This window comes from Zootoca vivipara, chromosome 12 (assembly GCF_963506605.1).
Source record: "Zootoca vivipara chromosome 12, rZooViv1.1, whole genome shotgun sequence".
NCBI classification, from domain to species: Eukaryota; Metazoa; Chordata; class Lepidosauria; order Squamata; family Lacertidae; genus Zootoca; species Zootoca vivipara.
Genome location: NC_083287.1, coordinates 28914018 through 28933961, shown reverse-complemented (window position 1 = coordinate 28933961; position 19944 = coordinate 28914018). Strand labels below are relative to the sequence as shown.

The following is a 19944-nucleotide window of genomic DNA, read 5'->3' as shown; positions in this document are numbered from 1 at the left end:
CCTGACAATGCAGAGATGCTGCACTTTGAAGCTTCTCCAAGCAGCATAAGTATTTAAAGCCCCCCAAAAGGGGGGGTAGAGCAAGCCCTGGATGGTCAAACCAGCCCTCAGAAAGGTTTGTAGAGCTGTGAACTAAAGCACAGATCTAGGTTTTGTTTTGAGGACTGGTTTGACTGGATCAATGAGGTGGGGCTCACAACATATCCTAGACTGAATCGACATTATCCGGCATCCCTAACGTTTACAACTTTTGAGCTTCTTTCAAAGTTGCTCTCCAGCAAAGGATTCATGTTGACCTCTCATCTTCTTCTTCTTTGCTAACTGAGTTGTGGACATAGAGAGAAAAAAAACCTGTTATGGGAATCCAAATCTGGTAATGCTCTCCAGTAGGTTGCTTCCCACTGAAACATTGTATGTCCTGCTGGAATTGCTTAAACAAAGCTGTGCATTGCTGAAGGTGAGGAGACAGCCATTCTCTGTCAGGCAGCACATGGCAAAATTGCATAATAAATTTACTGGCATGGTGGTGACAAGAGATTTGATTGAAGTGAAGCCTAAATATTATAATCTAAACTGATACAGTTTCAGTTCGGAATTTAATCTGAGAAGTGAAAGTGACATGTCAGCTACTTTGGAAATGATATTACAGTTCCAGAGGATCTTTTATTCATAAATGCTATGCAGTCCCAACAGTCCAAGTAAATCCGTTTAATCACACATGCAACTATTTTTATTTTATTTTTTTGATAAAACTTACTTCTCGTACGTGTGTCATGCTTTTTACATGTTGCTCCCAGCAGGTTCCCATGCAGAATTTGTTCATTATTTATGCATTGCATAGTTTACATAAAGACACAAATCATATAAAAGACTGCTTAGCTTCAAGCGCCCCCAGATCATTCATTGGGACAAATCACACATGCACCTCTCACAGCCAAGAACTCAAGCATCTCCCATATGTGCTCAATAGTCTTTTGAAGCCTTTTCCACTCTTACACCTCTAAAAGGTGCCTGGATGCCAGAAGTAGCACACCTTTCAACGATCATCACAATATGAAGCAGAATAGTATAAATGCAGCCACCACAAAGGATGCAAGAACTAAGCAAACTCAAAAGCCTCACTTTCAGCATGCTTTCAAATTCCTTTCTACCTTTCTCCGCCAAAGCTTATTTTTTTTGCTTTGTTTTCTTTTTGCTTAACTTCTCTTTCCTTGGGACCAGGCTTTGTGTTCACTTCCAGACACTGAGACTACACTCTAACAAAAAAACCTTTAGCTTAACATATCGTATTAAGGCCCTTCGATTCCCCTGTGCTCCAAAATGCTGAGAAATTATAGCTGTTAATCACCATGCCCTTGACAGGGATGTTATTTCGCCAATATGAATATAGTATAGCTATACTAATATTATGAACCTATCCTGTCGTTCATTTCGGCTTTACCACTCCTTTGGACCTGGATGGCTCTAATCAAACCGTGGGGTTTTTTTTGGTGTATGTGGCCCATGAAAAGTTAAGTATATACAACGGAACTTCTGTTTTCCAAGGCACACTCCACAAAATCAGGATGCAATTAACTAGGGGGGAAAGAAAGGGAACTGCGCAAGCCTTCACATGGCTATGTATGGGCAATGTCTAGAAGCCATTTTCAAGGTTGTGGTGTCTGCAAAGTCCATTTAGAAGCAGGCCTTTCATGGCCAGGGATTGATGTTGAATGGCTTGGATATATTGTTCTGATTTATATTAGACCTAGAATTTGCTTTCTTACAGTTAACTCAGCAATAGAGTAGCTGTTTGCGTATCTGTTATATCAATTACAAGCAGAACCCGCAAACTGCTTATGCATGTCGTTTAGCTCTGTGCAGAACACCTTAATTCATGGGTGTCATTTGCATGCCAACCACCCAAACAACATAAAAGACGCTAATCTTATTTGTTAACAGTACTCTGAGACCTTGCACATGTGCATACGTAGCATCAGAGTCCATATTCTGATTTCATTTGAAAATGGGACCTTGCACATGTGCATACATAGCATGAGAGTCCATATTCTGATTTAATTTGAAAATGGGAGCTTAAATTCTAAAGGAAATCTATCAAAAACAAAACAAAAACCCACCTTATCTCAAAATGCAGTAAAACAAACACTAACAATGCAAGACATAGTTAGAAAACGCAGATCAGTATTTTAAAAATACCAACTGTAGTGCAGAATCATATTAAATACAATGTGTTAAAGCTGCACTTTCCTTCTAATTGTCCTGTTATTTCTGCAAATGTTTAAAAGGTAACATTAAGAATTCATAATAATATGCCAAGACTGCTGAAAGATGTGACCTTACCTTCACCTGCATATGCCAAAATGGAGCGAGCACGCATCTGTTTTCCTTCTGTGGTTTTGCCAGAGCAGGTGTGTGAGCAGGAGGACCAACCAGACCACGTGCTGAGTACACAATCCTTTGGGCATGGAACTTCACAGACGATGGGGACTGGGTAGATAGCATCTCTGCACAGCTGTCTATCAACCTCTTCTCCTGGGAAAGAAAAGGCCAGTAGCAGTCTATCATTGCTAATTTAACTTAAATTGAGCAGTCTTAGTCCAGATGGGCCTACAAATAAATTAGATTTCGTTGTTTTGTAAAAACAAAGTAATCCGATTAGTTATCAAAGTGATTGTGTCTCCGTGGCTTGATGCTATTAAGAATATGCTAAAATCTTTAAATGCCCTCATTAATTTAAGGTTGAGCTGAAGTGGTGATGAGAGAAAGGTCCATATTTGCACTGTGAAAGGATGAGACTCAGTGTTAGCAAAAGAAACTGAATTAAAACAAGAAGAACAGAAGAAAAATACACTCTTCTTTAAAAAAGAGTACCACATTTCAGGATAGGAATTATTTTAATGTGAATAGTAACTATTAGGGGTGGGCAACTCTGTTGATTTCAGTTTCTCTCAATTTCTCATTTTTCCAAACTTAAATCCAGTTCTCCACATTTCTAGGTCAGGTTTGTGATTTTTTTCTTATAGTCCTCATGAAAATTCACCAGCATTTTGTTGCAAATTTCTCCTAACACACGTATTATATTCAATTTTGCCCAAAATACACGTTTCTAAGGCAATATTCCTTAATATAATACATTTTTGTATGCTTTTTAAAATAATATATGCATTTTAGGCACATTGTACCTTAGTATCTGCATTTTTGTACACCTTACTTGGCTGCAGATCTGCTTTGCAAAATTCAGAAAATCATGAATTTCAAAGGATGTATTTGTTTCACATCTTGTTTCAGAAAGTATGAAATACCGGGGGGGGGGATGACTAAAATTAGTTTGCTCTGCGTCTCATTGACTCAGGCTCCACCTACTGTTTGTCCTCCTGCCTTCTGCCCCACCAGTCCCAATAGATACAAGCCGCCACTGGAAATGAATCCAATTTCTTCCTCATCCTTAGTATCTATATAATTGAGACAGCAGCAACAGCAGCTCCTTACAGTGCAATCCTATGCCCGGTGCTTATTTCTGAGTGTGTATGCATAGCATTGCAATATAAATTATGATAAATTACACGAAAGTCACTGGGGCGACTCATAAGGTACTTAATTTGACAACTCCACATCTGCCTCTAGCATCGCAAACTTTACAGTTGGCAACATAAAGCATCCTTTTCCTTTGCTTTAAGTAACTTAGACTTTCTTTTATTTTACTGGCAGCCTTACATTAGAGTGTGCAGAAGGCTAAAACTACAAATTAAGCAAACTATGGACCAATTAGCTAATCTGGCAAATCTGGTTATAAATTTCCCTAGTCCTACAAAGCAGGTATGGGGAAGCTCTTAACACTTTGGCTGTGACCCGGTGGCTTTTATAAACTGTAGGTTTGGCCAAAGTTCTGCTGAAATCAATCGACCATGCTTTAAGGCAAATTGTCTAGGTGTGGGATATAAATATTCAGGGATGAGCAGGACAATTTTCTGTGTACAATGCCCAAAATAAGCACATCTTACAAGATGGGGTTAGGCACAGCGTTCTTTCAGTTCTTCTCTCAACTATCTGAAAAGCCTGTCGAAGAGCACTGGAAATATTTGAGGTCAAGGAGCTATTCAGGGGTCTGTTAAGGAAAACTTGAAAATGAAGAACTAGTTTTAGTAGGAGCCAGAAGAGGTTTCTAAATGCATCTGATGGAAGATACTGGCAAAAACCTCTTAAGAGAAGCATGGGATCCCAGGGGAATCACTGGCAAAGTGCTATTCCCACAAGTCTTTTACGAGTCGACCTTTGAAACTCTTACATCAAAAAAAGTTAAAATATTTGGTGTCCCACTTCATCATGAAGACTTAGAATCTCTGCACAAACTGTCCTTATTTTGTGAGTAGCAGAATATCAGGTTATATAGGTGAAAAAATTCAGTGGCATTACGTATGGCTTATCCTTTGAGACTTCTCTGGAATACATGTAGTGGTCAACAAAAACTGAAAGAGGGAGTTCATTATGTTGTGATCAGTTCAACAGGTCAATCATTCCACCATAACAGCTAGTCTCAGTGATATAATTGAACATAATGATGTTCAATAAAATATAAGGCCACGGTACAACAAAAATATTTTTTTTTAAAAAAAAATACAATATTCAGCTATCACATTCAGGACAGCTGTCAATATTGATAACTTATTGCTTATTTATTTGTCAGAGGAATGTTCTGGGGCCCATGGAAGCTGATGAACAAATCATGTTAACTGTCATATTTACTTTCTTCCAAACCTCTGGCCTTACTTTTATTACATCAAAAAATGTAAAAAACAAAAAGCTTCTGAACAGACAAGTTGGAAGATGGCAGGTATTTTGCTTTGGATGTGAGGAATATTAGTAGCTGGCATAGAGATAAAGAAAAAGTGAGAGATGTTTTAGGCACAGGGAATTCATGCCTATGCTTGCAAATTCCCCCATATCTTTCCTCAAAGGGCAATAGTTTGGTGTACTAAAAATATGATGGCACATAATCGAAGTCTCTTTTTTCAAAAAAATAGAAATAAATCAAAATTGCCTAAAGGCAAAAAAATATAGTCACTAAATGCATATTGGAGTGATGTATTAAAACCCAGAGTACTCATAGGCACATCTTATTTGACTAGAGGCAATAATATGGAATGAGGCAATGCTTTATAACAGTTACTTCATCTCTTTGGGGGTTTATGCTGTTTAGATCAAATTGTTTCTAAGATTTCACTAATGGTTTTATGAACAGCTTAACCTTTGTGGGCCCCACAATTTATCTCACAGCGTAGCATGCTACCAGGAACCAATCAGCCTTTTGCTGGGAAAGTAATTCCAATCACATCAACTGGCAGAAATCCCAACAGAAACTAGCTACTGTCGATAGAATCATATTTTTATTTTTATCATAATATGGTAGCACATGATTGGATGCAATGACTCTCTCTCTCTCTCTCTGTGTGTGTGTGTGTGTGTGAGAGAGAGAGAGAGAGAGAGAGAGAGAGAGAGAGAGAGAGAGTGAGTGTTTACGTTTCCGTGCTTCCTTTGGATCCATGTTTTTCAGCCATAACACTGAAGTGAAACCTTATCTTCTTCCGTCTCTTGTCTCTAACAAGCCCTGCTATGTGCTCCCCAAGCAAGGGATTTGCCATTTATCCTTAACTTGGGCATCAGGTGGCACAGGATAACCTTGAAAGTGATGGGAAGAAATTCACTGCCCAGGGATCAGACCAGTGGAAGGAAGCTTCAAAAATTATAAATGAACAGCTGCTAATGGTATATCGTGTTGACTGCGTTGCTGCCTCTGAGCACAACTGGCTTAAATGGATTGGCAGTAGACCTGACTGGAGCGAGTTGCATTTCCAGGTCAATGTAATCCTAGCCCCACTTTTCTGGGAGTAAGCCTCACTGTATTCAACCAAATTTACTTCTGAGCAGAATTGATTAGGATTGTGCAGTAAGTTTCACTGTGTTCAAAAGGGCTTACTCCCTAATAAGCGTGTTTAGTGTTGCAGCTGAAATCATCACAGAACCATATAATCATGACAAGGCAAAAGAAAAAGAAAAAAGGCAACTGACTAGGTCACTAGGAAATACCTCTGTCCTTCTAAAAGAGGTACTGTAAATGCACTACCCATTTGAAGATCATCAGTTCCACTGGATAAAAGCCAATCAAGAAAACATTCTCCTTAAAAATATATGAAGGACAGCAGCCCAACCCCTAACAAAGTTTGGGTTGCTGGTCAAAGAACTGACAATAATATTTAGTTTGCAGAAGAAAATAACTGACCGACTTCACTGTAACATACAGAAACAAATTACTATAGAGCCTATAATATCAATATATCATTTTCATGTAACACAAAATAAATAGAAATCCATTTAATCGAGGCAATAGTGAAGAGTGGAAAATCAATCACATGTGAGAATATATATATCACAGTACAGCTGCATTTAATACAACTGTCCTTTGAAATTGTAAAAGTAGAAATGGGTGAAGGGGCATAAGCTGTTAAGTCTCGAGCTCAACATTTGGTGGTAGGTTAGCAGCTACCTGTATACCAAAGCCCTGCTGTTTTATCAACATTCTGACATAGCTTAGAATTAGTTTTTGTAGAATAACACCATTCTACATTAATATTCAATGGGTACTTTCCCTCTGGCATACATCATTTTTGCTGTTAAATAAACGAACGAACGAACGAACGAAAGAAAGAAAGAAAGAAAGAAAGAAAGAAAGTGTTATAATGCTACTTAGTGGGGCTTATTCACTGAGGACTGCAGCCTCAGTTAGACATGCTGTAGTCTCATAGAAACAATGGGACTTGAGATAGTCATGACTAGCTTGTCTCATAGACTTCAGTGGGACTACCGAATACATAGTCTGGAACCAGCCCACTCTCTGAAAAAACCCATTATGTTTTCTACTTATGTTAAGGAACTGAGCTACAACATAAAATCTCCGAACTGTGGATATGGCTGACATATGCATTTTGCAGGGTAAAAAAAGCTCAGGTGGGAAAACTAAACTAGTTTATCACTGTCCTTTGCTTTCCAAGAAAACCGCAATGCTACTTCTGTTTACAGATGCCTTCAAGCCATGCTCTAGGGCCTATAAGTGATTGATGGAGTGTAGCAAACTCTGAATACACTGACTCCCAGAAGGCCCTTGAGTTGAGGGTTGTAGCTGCCAAGGTTTACACAGCTTCATGTAAAACATAATGTCAATTTATATGAAATTACTGAAATATTTACATCTCATTTGTGTGAAGCAGTAATGACCATCTTTTTAATACAAAGCAGACCAATTTACTGCTGTTGAAAGCTGATAGCCCATGATATTGGTAACTCTTCTTATGGGTCAATAGCAAAGTGCTTAGCTGTACCATCAAGGCCAATGAATGATTTCTAGAAAGGCTGAACTTTGGTGGGAATACCAAGAACTTTATAAATTTTATAAAACGCATGGAAATGTTTTGTTGCAACTATAGGCATAAATGATACTTTTTCATTGGGATAATAAGTATCTCAACTACAGAAGCATTTTGGAAATTGAGTTATAATAGCATAACCATTCTGTCGTTGAATATTTCAAAGTTCTGGACACAGTATGCTTTACAAAACCTCTTCATACTGCCACGTTTCCTTGACTATAAGTGGGGTTGTCACATTTGAACATGTTTGCACGTACGATACTTGAAATAGTTACCTAAAAATGTAAAAAGGAAGCAACCATTATATGTTTTTAACAGATACATGGAATTGTAACTTAATGGTGGTACTTTTTGCAATCAAACCATGACAAGCTTGCATGGCTCTGTTAGTTGTACTTGTATGCACTTAATGAGTTACTGATTTCCTATTCATGTTCTCTAAGTCAATTACTTGTTAAGCAGCATCTGCATTTAATTAAGAGTCTTAAGTCCCCCTTCATGGATCAATGCCTTGTCGTGGCGAAGGGGCTTGAATAACTCAGAGAAGCTATGAGCTATGCCATGCAGGGCCACCAAGATGGACAGGTCATAGTGGAGAGTTTTGACTAAACGTGATCCACCTGGAGAAGGAACTGGCAAGCCACTCCAGTATCCCTGCCAAGAAAACTCCATGGACAAAGACAACAGGCATATAAAAGTTATGACGCTGGAAGATGAGCCCCTCAGGTCGGAAGGCGTCCAACATGCTACTGAGGAAGAGCGGAGGACAAGTACAAGTAGATTCAGAGCTGATGAAGCGGCTGGGCCAAAGCCGAAAGGACGCTCAGTTGCGGATATGCCTGGAAGCGAAAGGAAAGTCCGATGCTGTAAAGAAAAATATTGCATAGGAACCTGGAATGTAAGAACCATGAGTGGAGGTAAGCTGGATGTGGTCAAAAATGAGATGACAAGAATAAATATCGACATCCTGGGCATCAGTGAACTAAAATGGAAGGGAATGGGCGAATTCAGTTCGGGTGACTATCATATCTACTACTGTGGGCAAGAATCCTGTAGCAGAAATGGAGTGGCCCTCATAGTCAACAAAAGAGTGGAAAAAGCTGTAATGGGATGCAATCTCAAAAATGACAGAATGATCTCGATACGAATCCAAGGCAGACCTTTTAACATCACAGTAATCCAAGTTTATGCACCAACTACCAGTGCTGAAGAAAGTGAAATTGACCAATTCTATGAAGACCTACAACAACTTCTAGAAATGACACCAAAGAAGGATGTTCTTCTCATTACAGGGGATTGGAATGCTAAAGTAGGGAATCAAGAGATAAAAGGAACAACTGGCAAGTTTGGCCTTGGAGTTCAAAATGAAGCAGGGCAAAGGCTAATAGAGTTCTGTCAAGAGAACAAGCTGGTCATCACAAACACTCTCTTCCAACAACACAAGAGACGACTCTACACATGGATATCACCAAATGGGCAGCATCGAAATCAGATTGATTATATTCTCTGCAGCCAAAGATGGAGAAGCTCTATACAGTCAGCAAAAACAAGACCTGGAGCTGACTGTAACTCAGATCATCAGCTTCTTATAGCAAAATTCCAGCTTAAACTGAAGAAAGTAGGAAAAAGCACTGGGCCAGTAAGATACAATCTGAATCAAATCCCTTATGAATACACAGTGGAAGTGAGGAACAGGTTTAAGGATTTAGATTTGGTGGACAGAGTGCCTGAAGAACTATGGATGGAGGCTCGTAACATTATACAGGAGGCAGCAACGAAAACCATCCCAAGGAAAAGGAAATGCAAGAAAGCAAAATGGCTATCCAACGAGGCCTTACAAATAGCGGAGGAGAGGAGGCAAGCAAAATGCAAGGGAGATAGGGAAAGATACAGGAAACTGAATGCAGATTTCCAAAAAACAGCAAGGAGAGACAAGAGGGTCTTCTTAAATGAGCAATGCAAAGAAATAGAGGAAAACAATAGAATGGGGAAAACCAGAGATCTGTTCAAGAAAATTGGAGATATGAAAGGAACATTTCGTACAAAGATTACCATAATCAAGGACAAAAGTGGTAAGGACCTAACAGAAGCAGAAGACATCAAGAAGAGGTGGCAAGAATACACAGAGGAATTATACCAGAAAGATATGGAGGTCTCATACACCCCAGGTAGTGTGGTTGCTGACCTTGAGCCAGACATCTTGGAGAGTGAAGTCAAATGGGCCTTAGAAAGCATTGCTAATAACAAGGCCAGTGGAAGTGATGATATTCCAGCTGAACTATTTAAAATTTTAAAAGATGATGCTGTTAAGGTGCTACACCCAATATGCCAGCAAGTTTGGAAAACTCAGCAATGGCCAGAGGATTGGAGAAGATCAGTCTACATCCCAATTCCAAAGAAGGGCAGTGCCAAAGAATGCTCCAACTACCGCACAATTGCGCTCATTTCACACGCTAGCAAGGTTATGCTTAAAATTCTACAAGGCAGGCTTAGGCAGTATGTGGACCGAGAACTCCCAGAAGTGCAAGCTGGATTTCGAAAGGGCAGAGGAACCAGAGACCAAATAGCAAACATACGCTGGATTATGGAGAAAGCTAGAGAGTTCCAGAAAAACGTCTACTTCTGCTTCATTGACTATGCAAAAGCCTTTGACTGTGTCGACCACAGCAAACTATGGCAAGTTCTTAAAGAAATGGGAGTGCCTGATCACCTCATCTGTCTCCTGAGAAATCTCTATGTGGGACAAGAAGCTACAGTTAGAACTGGATATGGAACAACTGATTGGTTCAAAATTGGGAAAGGAGTACGACAAGGTTGTATATTGTCTCCCTGCTTATTTAACTTATATGCAGAATTCATCATGCGAAAGGCTGGACTAGATGAATCCCAAGCCGGAATTAAGATTGCCGGAAGAAATATCAACAACCTCAGATATGCAGATGACACAACCTTGATGGCAGAAAGCGAGGAGGAATTAAAGAACCTTTTAATGAGGGTGAAAGAGGAGAGCGCAAAATATGGTCTGAAGCTCAACATCAAAAAAACCAAGATCATGGCCACTGGTCCCATCACCTCCTGGCAAATAGAAGGGGAAGAAATGGAGGCAGTGAGAGATTTTACTTTCTTGGGCTCCTTGATCACTGCAGATGGTGACAGCAGTCACGAAATTAAAAGAGGCCTGCTTCTTGGGAGAAAAGCAATGACAAACCTAGACAGCATCTTAAAAAGCAGAGACATCACTTTGCCGACAAAGGTCCGTATAGTTAAAGCTATGGTTTTCCCAGTAGTGATGTATGGAAGTGAGAGCTGGACCATAAAGAAGGCTGATCGTCGAAGAATTGATGCTTTTGAATTATGGTGCTGGAGGAGACTCTTGAGAGTCCCATGGACTGCTAGAAGATCAAACCTATCTATTCTTAAGGAAATCAGCCCTGAGTGCTCCCTGGAAGGACAGATCGTGAAGCTGAGGCTCCAATACTTTGGCCACCTCATGAGAAGAGAAGAATCCTTGGAAAAGACCCTGATGTTGGGAAAGATTGAGGGCACTAGGAGAAGGGGACGACAGAGGACGAGATGGTTGGACAGTGTTCTCGAAGCTACGAACATGAGTTTGACCAAACTGCGGGAGGCAGTGCAAGACAGGAGTGCCTGGCGTGCTATGGTCCATGGGGTCACGAAGAGTCGGACACGACTAAACGACTAAACAACAACAATTCTTAAGTCATTTCCTTTTGAGAAGCCTAAGTAAAAATAGCTCTGATTTCAATTAAGGCAAATATTCAAGGGCTTCTTCTTACATCTGGTGGTGGGGTTGGGATATTTCCTCCCCCTCCTAGTTGTTTAAATATAATAAATGTCTCTATGCTAAAATCAGTCACATGTGACATTTTGTTTGGACCTCCTCACACTGACTGATTTCAGAAAAGAAAACATTTTCAGGACACTGATGCATTAATTTTCCACAAACACTGCTGTTTTCAATAACATTAATTAAAAACAATGGTTGTATTTATGTTCACTGCGAAGCATTACTTTTGAATATTTAACAGGGATTGTGCTTGTCTTTGAATGACAAATTGTTTGCATGCCACAAGAAAACAAACTAAACAGTGTAACCAAGTTTTGTTTAAACTTCACTTCTTGTCACAATTACAGAACTGCAGACTTCAGGACATCCTACCTGAGGAAGAGAGCAAACATCATGTGATTGCTGCACATATAATGGTACCTCGCAATGCGCACCATGAAGTATGAAGGGGCTGTGAGTATCCCTAAAGGCCAGAAAGCTAAAATTAGCTAAGGATTTCTGGCGCATGTCTGCCACATGTTGACAGACTTAACCAACATAGCAAATCAGACAATTATAGGCTCAAAATATATTTGCAGAATCGGGATAATTCTGTATACAGAATCAAGCACGACTGTGATATGAGGAAATATCCCCTGCTGCTTGAAATATTGTTCCCAGGATAATAGACTATAAGGAGGGAAAGATAATTATAAGCCGTAATATATTCCATCCCTAAGAGATCTATAAGCTTGAAGAAGCACTGTTCACAAGCAAGCGGAATAATTGCTTTCTACTCCTATGTCTCACTGCCATACACATGAATCATGGCCAGGAAGAAAAAATCGGAAGGAAAAGTATCCCCCCTCCACAACAAGTGCTTAATAAGGGCTTGTTGAAATTCCACACAGTTCCTCCCACCAACATAGGTGGGGACTTAAAGGCTGTTCAGGAATGGCATATTCCCTTTACTGTAAGTGATTCTTTTGTGTACTGCTTCCTGTACTTCGTGAACGAAAGGAAAGGTGGGAAATCCATGTACAAGTCTGTCCACAGAGTGCTGGCGAGAGGGGATTAAATTGTCCATTAACACTAAGGACAGGTGATAGGGAGGAAGCTCTGTTCTTACTGAAGGGCGACTGCACTTGAATGGTGGTGAACAATATCCAAAGTGGCTCAATGGCATTATTAGCTATTATTAGTCACTGGTGCCTTCACTATGCAGACTGGTCCATTCTTAACTGGCCTCAGACCCTTTGCTGCCAATGATCCCCTTCAGCAATGCCAGGCCTTTTTTCCTTTACCTAGACTGCAACAAAAGCCATGCCCCCTCCCCATTCATTTTCAATTCAATTCATATAGTTATAAGGGTTTGAGTTCTGTTTCTACTTGGGTACTTGGGTACATGGCTGGTATCCAGGAGAGCTAAATAAACCTGCTCATTCATTGTCCAGCAGGTCTTGTTTGTTGTTTTGTTAAGCAGATTTTAGTGTTGTTAAATGCACCTTTTCATTCTATATGGTGTACTGATTCCAGAAATATTAATAATACTGTATATATTATGCATTGTTTTTGTGAATTTGAAATAGCTTTGGTTTTCATTTACTTTTTAAAACGAGCAAAATTACACACACACACACACACACACACACACACACACACCAGATCCATGTCGTTATGCTGTGACACAGTATCATTCTAAGATAATGGGTATGCATTTGGGATGTAATATTAATATCTTCTCAAATCCACTCTCAGGTATCTTAATGGGAAATCCTATGTATCTCCATTTATATTACAACCATCAATCAGGCTTATGCTCATGTAGACACTGTCTAAATTTAAGAAACAGGGATAAAAAATAAAGAGGCAATGGAATAGTATTTCCCAATCTAAAAAAATAAGTATTTTTAGTTGTAAAATACTGCACCATCTGCCAGCTATATACAGAAGATATATTAAGCAAGTGTGTGAAACAAACACTTTCCATAACCGTGTTACCCCAGAAAATATATTTTAAAATCTAATATCCTCAGGCATTCAAGCTGTGATAACTTGTTTTTTCCTCCTCTGATAATATGATCTCTTTCAACTTTGAATTTTCTGCTGGAGAAGTTCGAGGAAAGGAAACAATGGAGTAGAACTACTAACTTCTTCTTTGTGAAATGCTGCAATCGGAATCTAAATGGCCTAGAGCACTACTGTATATAACATGGCCAGGACATTTTCTTTGTAAGTAGCTCAGCCTCCCCCCATTAGGTCTCAAGGCCTCTGGAAGAGGATGATGCAGGCCTGCACTTCCATGATTAGAAAGCAACATCAGTTAACAGGAAGGGTTGTAAGCAGCCTTGCGCAAGAGCAGGCATCCCCAAACTGCGGCCCTCCAGATGTTTTGGCCTACAACTCCCATGATCCCTAGCTAACAGGACCAGTGGTCAGGGATGATGGGAATTGTAGTCCAGAACATCTGGAGGGCTGAAGTTTGGGGATGCCTGCGCAAGAGGAAGGCAAGCTTGTACAACTGGTCTTTGCAACAGGGTGAACAGAGTTCATTTCCCTACCTGATCAAAGGTAAAGGTAAAGGGGCCCCTGACCATCCGGTCCAGTCGTGTCCGACTCTGGGGTTGTGCCGCTCATCTCGCTCTATAAGCCGAGGGAGCCGGCGTTTGTCCGCAGACAGCTTCCGGGCCATGTGGCCAGCATGACAAAGCTGCTTCTGGCGAACCAGAGCAGCGCACGGAAACGCCGTTTACCTTCCCGCCGGAGCGGTCCCTATTTGTCTACTTGCACTTTGATGTGCTTTCGAACTGCTAGGTGGGCAGGAGCTGGGACCGAGCAACGGGAGCTCACCCCATTGCAGGGATTCGAACCACCGACCTTCTGATCAGCAAGCCCTAGACTCTGTGGTTTAACCCACAGCGCCACCTGGGTCCACTACCTGATCAAAGATAGATTTAAAATAAAAAATAAAATGAGGACTAAACAGTGCTTAATGCCATGCCAAACCAATTGGCCATTAAGCCCAATGTCATTGACTTGGTTATTAGATTTATTTTATTCATTTTTTAAAAAAAAAATTAGCATCCTAAAATCACCATATGTTATTTAATAACATCTTTTCAGCAGCCCAGATCTAGCATTGTAAGAAGCAGAAACTGTTGGAGAGAAAGAAACTGCTGATTTGGCTGTTATTGGCATTGTTTAAGTTCTTAATTCACACAAATAGCATGGTGCCATGGTCAATGTTTTCTGGCACAGGTGGTGTGCACTGAAACAGCACAGCACTTTGCGTCCAATATCAGTGGGCTTCTCCTGTGCAATTTGACAGCTACTTGAAACATTTTCAGGGTTCATTTGTTAATTCAGTCATACTGGGAATGATAAGGACCAGTGAACACCAGCGTATTGATCATAGTCAAGCATAGCAAGCTGCTCCCATTGCTTGAGTCAATCAAGTGTCATTTTGGTAAAAATGAAAAGTGGGAGGGGGGGAACTAAGTTTGAAGACAGGCAGGGGAGTAAAATCAATCTGAGTCGTGGGACCAAAACAGATCAATCTATCCGACCCATAGGCCAAATTTAAATAAAGCAGAGCAAGGGGAATATAAAATGCTGAAGGTGCAAATCTAGAATATTTTATTAACTGTAGATTTCTAGTGTTTTTCTAACAACTGTGTGTGATACTATATTGCAGGGATAAAGAACCCAGGGCCCTCCAGGTGTTGTTGGGCTACAACTGCCACCATCTCTGCCCACTGACCATGCTGGCTGGGGCTAATGGGAGTTGGGGGTCTGTTCAACAACAGCTGGTTCCCTATCTCTGCTACATTGGCTCATTTCTACCAATAAATACGATGTGGATGCAATCCAGCTCGGGCAAGAAAACTATCCAGCAAGCCATGAGCATGAATAATAGATCAAAATAATTCCATCATGTCCTGTCTCTATGCTGCCTTCTTTAATTGCATCAACTTTTAGGTTTGGGGACCTAATCTCTGTTTTACCATGAAACAACCTACTTATTAATGTTAAATAAAGGGGGGGGAATTCTAGGAGTTTCAACAAAGTTAGTCATTGTAATGAAACAAAATGGTTAGGGGGGCTATGTTTCATGAACAGCTCAGCTGAAAACAGTTTGTACGCATTATTGAACAGCTTTCCTATAACTCCTGTCTTGTTTGCATTAATTTTATTAAATAGATAATCTCTTCCTGGTGCTTTGATTGTTTCTACAGTTAAGATGTTGAACAATGTCTTAGATCAGACATCCCCAAACTGCGGCCCTCCAGATGTTTTGGCCTACAACTCCCATGATCCCTAGCTAACAGGACCAGTGGTCGGGGAAGATGGGAATTGTAGTCCGAAACATCTGGAGGGCCAAAGTTTGGGGATGCCTGTCTTAGATTCTGCAGTCCTCGGATCTTGAGCTGCCCAACCGTTGGAAGTTCATTATACTGAAATCACATATATCAGGTCTTTAAACTTGCTGCTGAGGAAGCTGATGTTCTCTTGAGGATTTAGATGTTTCATAGCAGGTAAAGAATGATTTCACACTAATAAGAACTCAACAAAAATTGTGGTCTAGATTAAAGAAAGGTCAATAAGTGAGTCAGAGCTGAGTGAAGGAAATGAACATGACAGGCTACGAAGAAAATAATAGGCTAATAAGATGGATTTTAAAAATATCATTCATCCATCAGCACAGTATTTCCAAGGCTTAATACCATTTAAGAAAATCATCTACGTTAGGCAAAAGGGCCATCAAAGAAGACAGGTCATGGGTATAGTCAAATCGCTTTTGACAGTCTTGCACTGCCTTCCTCCCACATCGCTGCTTTCCCATCCTTGGTTTCTGTCTGTCCTGTTTAAAATAGTGGTGGGCAAACTCCCACAGGGTTGATTAGAAACCAGTTTGATATTCACAAGCTTTCTCAGTCAACATTCAGAAACAGGTCATCTGTTGTACAGTAGTTCTGTCCCAGCTTGTAATGTTGTAATGATGCACACTTGATGCATGTGCACCTTATAATATAGGCCACAGGAATCTGTTTCATCTGCAGCTATAGCAGTCACTTGGAAAACTAACTGCCCCATGGAGAAACAAGCAAACCATACAGAGGAACAAGGGAAGGGGATTTGGATCTGGAGAGCGGACAACAATCACAGTTAGGGAAATGTATGCATACCTCTCCACATACTTAAACAGATATGTAATTTAAGTATTTTGTATTATTTTCTATGCTTATAAAAATATATTAAGTAAGAGAATTGATCCCAGTAGAGGTGATTAATAGCCAAATGGATGGCTGCTTGGTCATTCAATGTGGAGCAATCAGTGAGAGTTCCACAGAGAAACTTTATGTGTACTTGCCTCTAATGCAATTAGCTTTGGACACCTGGTCTGCTGAACACTGACTACGCATGTGCAAAATCTCATTTAACATGAAACCCTAAGTAGAGGTTTAAAAGCCATATAGAGAACACAAATGGGGGAAGGGGAGCGAGATCTCAGCAGCAAGGGATATGAAGTCCATCTGTAAAGCAATATTGTCTACACATCCTACCTAGAGATTGCAGGGATTGAACCTGTGGCCCTTCTACATATAAAGTCATGTGTTTCTACCACTGAGCTACTGTCCTTTCCCCTATTCCCCTAGCTGGCTGCATGAAGTGGAGGTTGAAGGGACAGGAGATGGATAAGAAGGTCCTCATTCACTGTAATGTCTGCAAAGGCGCCACATAAAGGGTGGGGAACCTGTGGCCCCCCAGATACCGGAGTCCCAGTCATCCTTGGCCATGATGGCTGGGGATGATATGAGTTGGAATCCAACAACATCTGGGGACGAGGACAAGTTGGCCGTCCCTGCTGAGAATGATACAACCAGTACACATGAATGGATAAAAGCAAGTCTTCTTGAGCAGGCAGCTCAGCATATATGCCTACAGTTTGTGTGTTTAGGGGATCTGTGAAGGATGTTCATGGAATGTGCAAAGGCTGAGGGAGAGAATTTCTGTCTCTCACCTATAGACACTGATTTCACATAGTTCAACATTTGCATAAAGCTAGTCTGACTCAGAGAATAACTTCTAGGGAGAATGGAGCTCGATTTAGAATACTGCCAAACATTGCCAGCTGGAAAAAATTGCATACTGAACCAGGTCCTTATGGAGTTTGGTGCCATATCAATAATAAATAATAATAATATGGTGGGAGAAGTTGCGCTATGAACCCTGCAGCAATATAAACGACTGCTGTTGTTGTACTATACTATATGATGGTCCTGGTATCCCCATCTTGTGAGGTGGGGAATTAGGATAAGTAACTATTCTTTTCCTAGATTACTACATTTATGTCTTCTTCCTCAGCAATGGTTGTACAGAATCTTTCACTGCATTATTCCAGTCAGAGAAATGCGTATGGCAGGTGGGGAAAGGTTGCAGTTTCTATACTGTTTCCGAACAGAGTAGATACAGAGGCACTACACTGCTCACAGCAGTCAAGATGGTCCCTTCTACTCAAAATGAAATACCTAAAACATTTCAGGGCAAAAAGGAACCCCTACAATAATGCTGCTTAATCTCTGTATGCACATTTTACATTTGTTGTACCTTTGCTGTTCACAAAGGTTAATCTGCAGCATGGAAAAGTCTTTACCCATCACCTGAGACCTTTAGCCAACTAATCCATGTGATAGGAATTATGATCGGCGTTGATCTAATTTTGCAGGGGGGGGGGATTGCTTTTTTCTTCTTCTTTTTAATTTAAAGGCTGAGCAGTCAAGTTAAAAAAAGAAATCCCCAGCACTTCCTTGTCAGCAAAGAGAAGAGAAGTTCTGCTTTATATATATATATATAATAGCAACAATAATAAAATGCACAGGAGTATATTATATTCTAGACAATGACAACTTAGGGAACTAACTGTCAGGTCTCCCCCTCCAGCTTGAATTAAAATTCTGATTACTGCCATGCACTGCGGAAAGGCAATGACAATCACAAGCCTCCGGCAGAAACGCTGGAGGATAAATCTATTATCCCGGTATTGTCTGAATGGCTGTAATGGCTCCTCTCTTTACAACAAATTGAATAGACATGCTCATCCCTAATTATACACCACACCCCCACAGACACTGCTATTTGAGCCTAATTGTAAAATAAGAGACCTCAGGTTTAAACATAATAACCCAGCTAATTATATTTCAAACACATTAAATGATGCAGAGAGCAGGAAAAAGGAAAAACTGATCTGCTTTATGGGCTTAGTTGATAGTAAAGCAATGAAGTTACCGTACAGCAGCACCCCATTCCCCAGAGATGTGAAACACACTGGCTTCTTACAGTGTGGAGTAAAGAACCCTGGGGAGGGAAAGGAGGCTAATAAATGCACAGACACTTCAAGTACTTATGCGTCTTTGATCATGTCTTATTTCAGGTTTAGGTTTTAAACTCTTGCTGTTTAAATCGGAGTTAAGTTGTATGTGGGAAGGGAGAGCTAAAGAGGAATCACCTGAGAAGAAGGAATCTTAAGCCAAGATCCTTTCCTTCACACAAACTGAGAACTTAAAACATGCATCTTGTTGTACCTGTCTCCCTTTACTCTTTCACAGCTGCTAGGTGCTGTGCAACGCCGCACAGGAGGACAATTATGTGAAGTATTTAATGAACATCCAAGCAGACAGTTTGCACATAGCCCCAGCCTTCACACTGGCTGTCATCTGAAACCACTAGAGATGGTTGTTGGAGAATGGAAGTTATAAACTGTGCAAGGGCTTGTAGGCGCAACTCCCTAACCTCCGCCACTGCTATACAGGAGCATGACTTATACAGAGGCCATTGCTCAAAGCAGCACAGACTGTGGCTCTCCAGGGTTTCAAAGAGGAGACTTCCTAGCTGTACTTTGTCAATGAGTAGTGCCATTTTCACTAAGAACATTCCCTTTAACTAAAGACTGCTTCACTTGCGAGGCACTGCACCCTGCAGGAAGCACGTTCTCAGGTATGCAAGGATTTCCATCTATACAGTCAAGGCACTCCTAAAATTACCAGATAAAGCAAGCAAAACTTAGGAAAGCAGGAAGCTGTCTCTTATGCCATGTCAGACCCTTGGTCTTCTAGCTCAGACCTGTGCACACGGACTAGCAGTCACTCTCTAGTGTTCAGAGGGCAGACATTCCCCATCCTACCTGGAGGCACCAGGGATTGAACCTGGGACCTTCTGCATACAGAGCATGTGCTCTAACACTTGGCTACTGCCCTGCCTCAAACTTTTCCTAAAAATGCCTCATGTCAGAAGCTGGCTGGGAGAGAACTAGGAGCCTTACAGTCTTGAGTGCTGTTGCCCTGAGGAATCAGAACTATGGGAGGACCCTAATGCTGAACTCCTTTTGGTCATCCTATAGGACGCGGGTGGCACTGTGGTCCAAACCACTGAGCCTAGGGCTTGCTGATCAGAAGGTCGGCGGTTCGAATCCCTGCAGCGGGGTGAGCTCCCAAGGCTTGGTCCCAGCTCCTGCCAACCTAGCAGTTCGAAAGCACTTCAAAGTGCAAGTAGATAAATAGGTACTGCTCGGCGGGAAGGTAAACAGCGTTTCCATGCGCTGCTCTGGCTTCGCCAGAAGTGGCTTAGACATGCTGGCGACATGACCCGGAAAAACTGTCTGCGGATAAACGTCGGCTCCCTCAGCCAGTAAAGTGAGATGAGTGCCACAACCCCAGAGTCGTTCGTGACTGGACTTAA

At 41.0% G+C, this 19944-nt stretch overlaps 1 protein-coding gene across 2 annotated transcripts in view; it reads right to left on the bottom strand.

The window, feature by feature from the left end:
- Window positions 1–19944, bottom strand: part of THSD7A (thrombospondin type 1 domain containing 7A) — a 277260-nt gene that overhangs the window by 80178 nt on the left and 177138 nt on the right. For both annotated transcript variants that reach the window (XM_035129456.2, XM_060280749.1), the window contains one exon: window positions 2341–2532. In XM_035129456.2, coding sequence (XP_034985347.2) covers window positions 2341–2532 — 192 coding nt within the window. The remainder of the gene's footprint in view (window positions 1–2340; window positions 2533–19944) is intronic.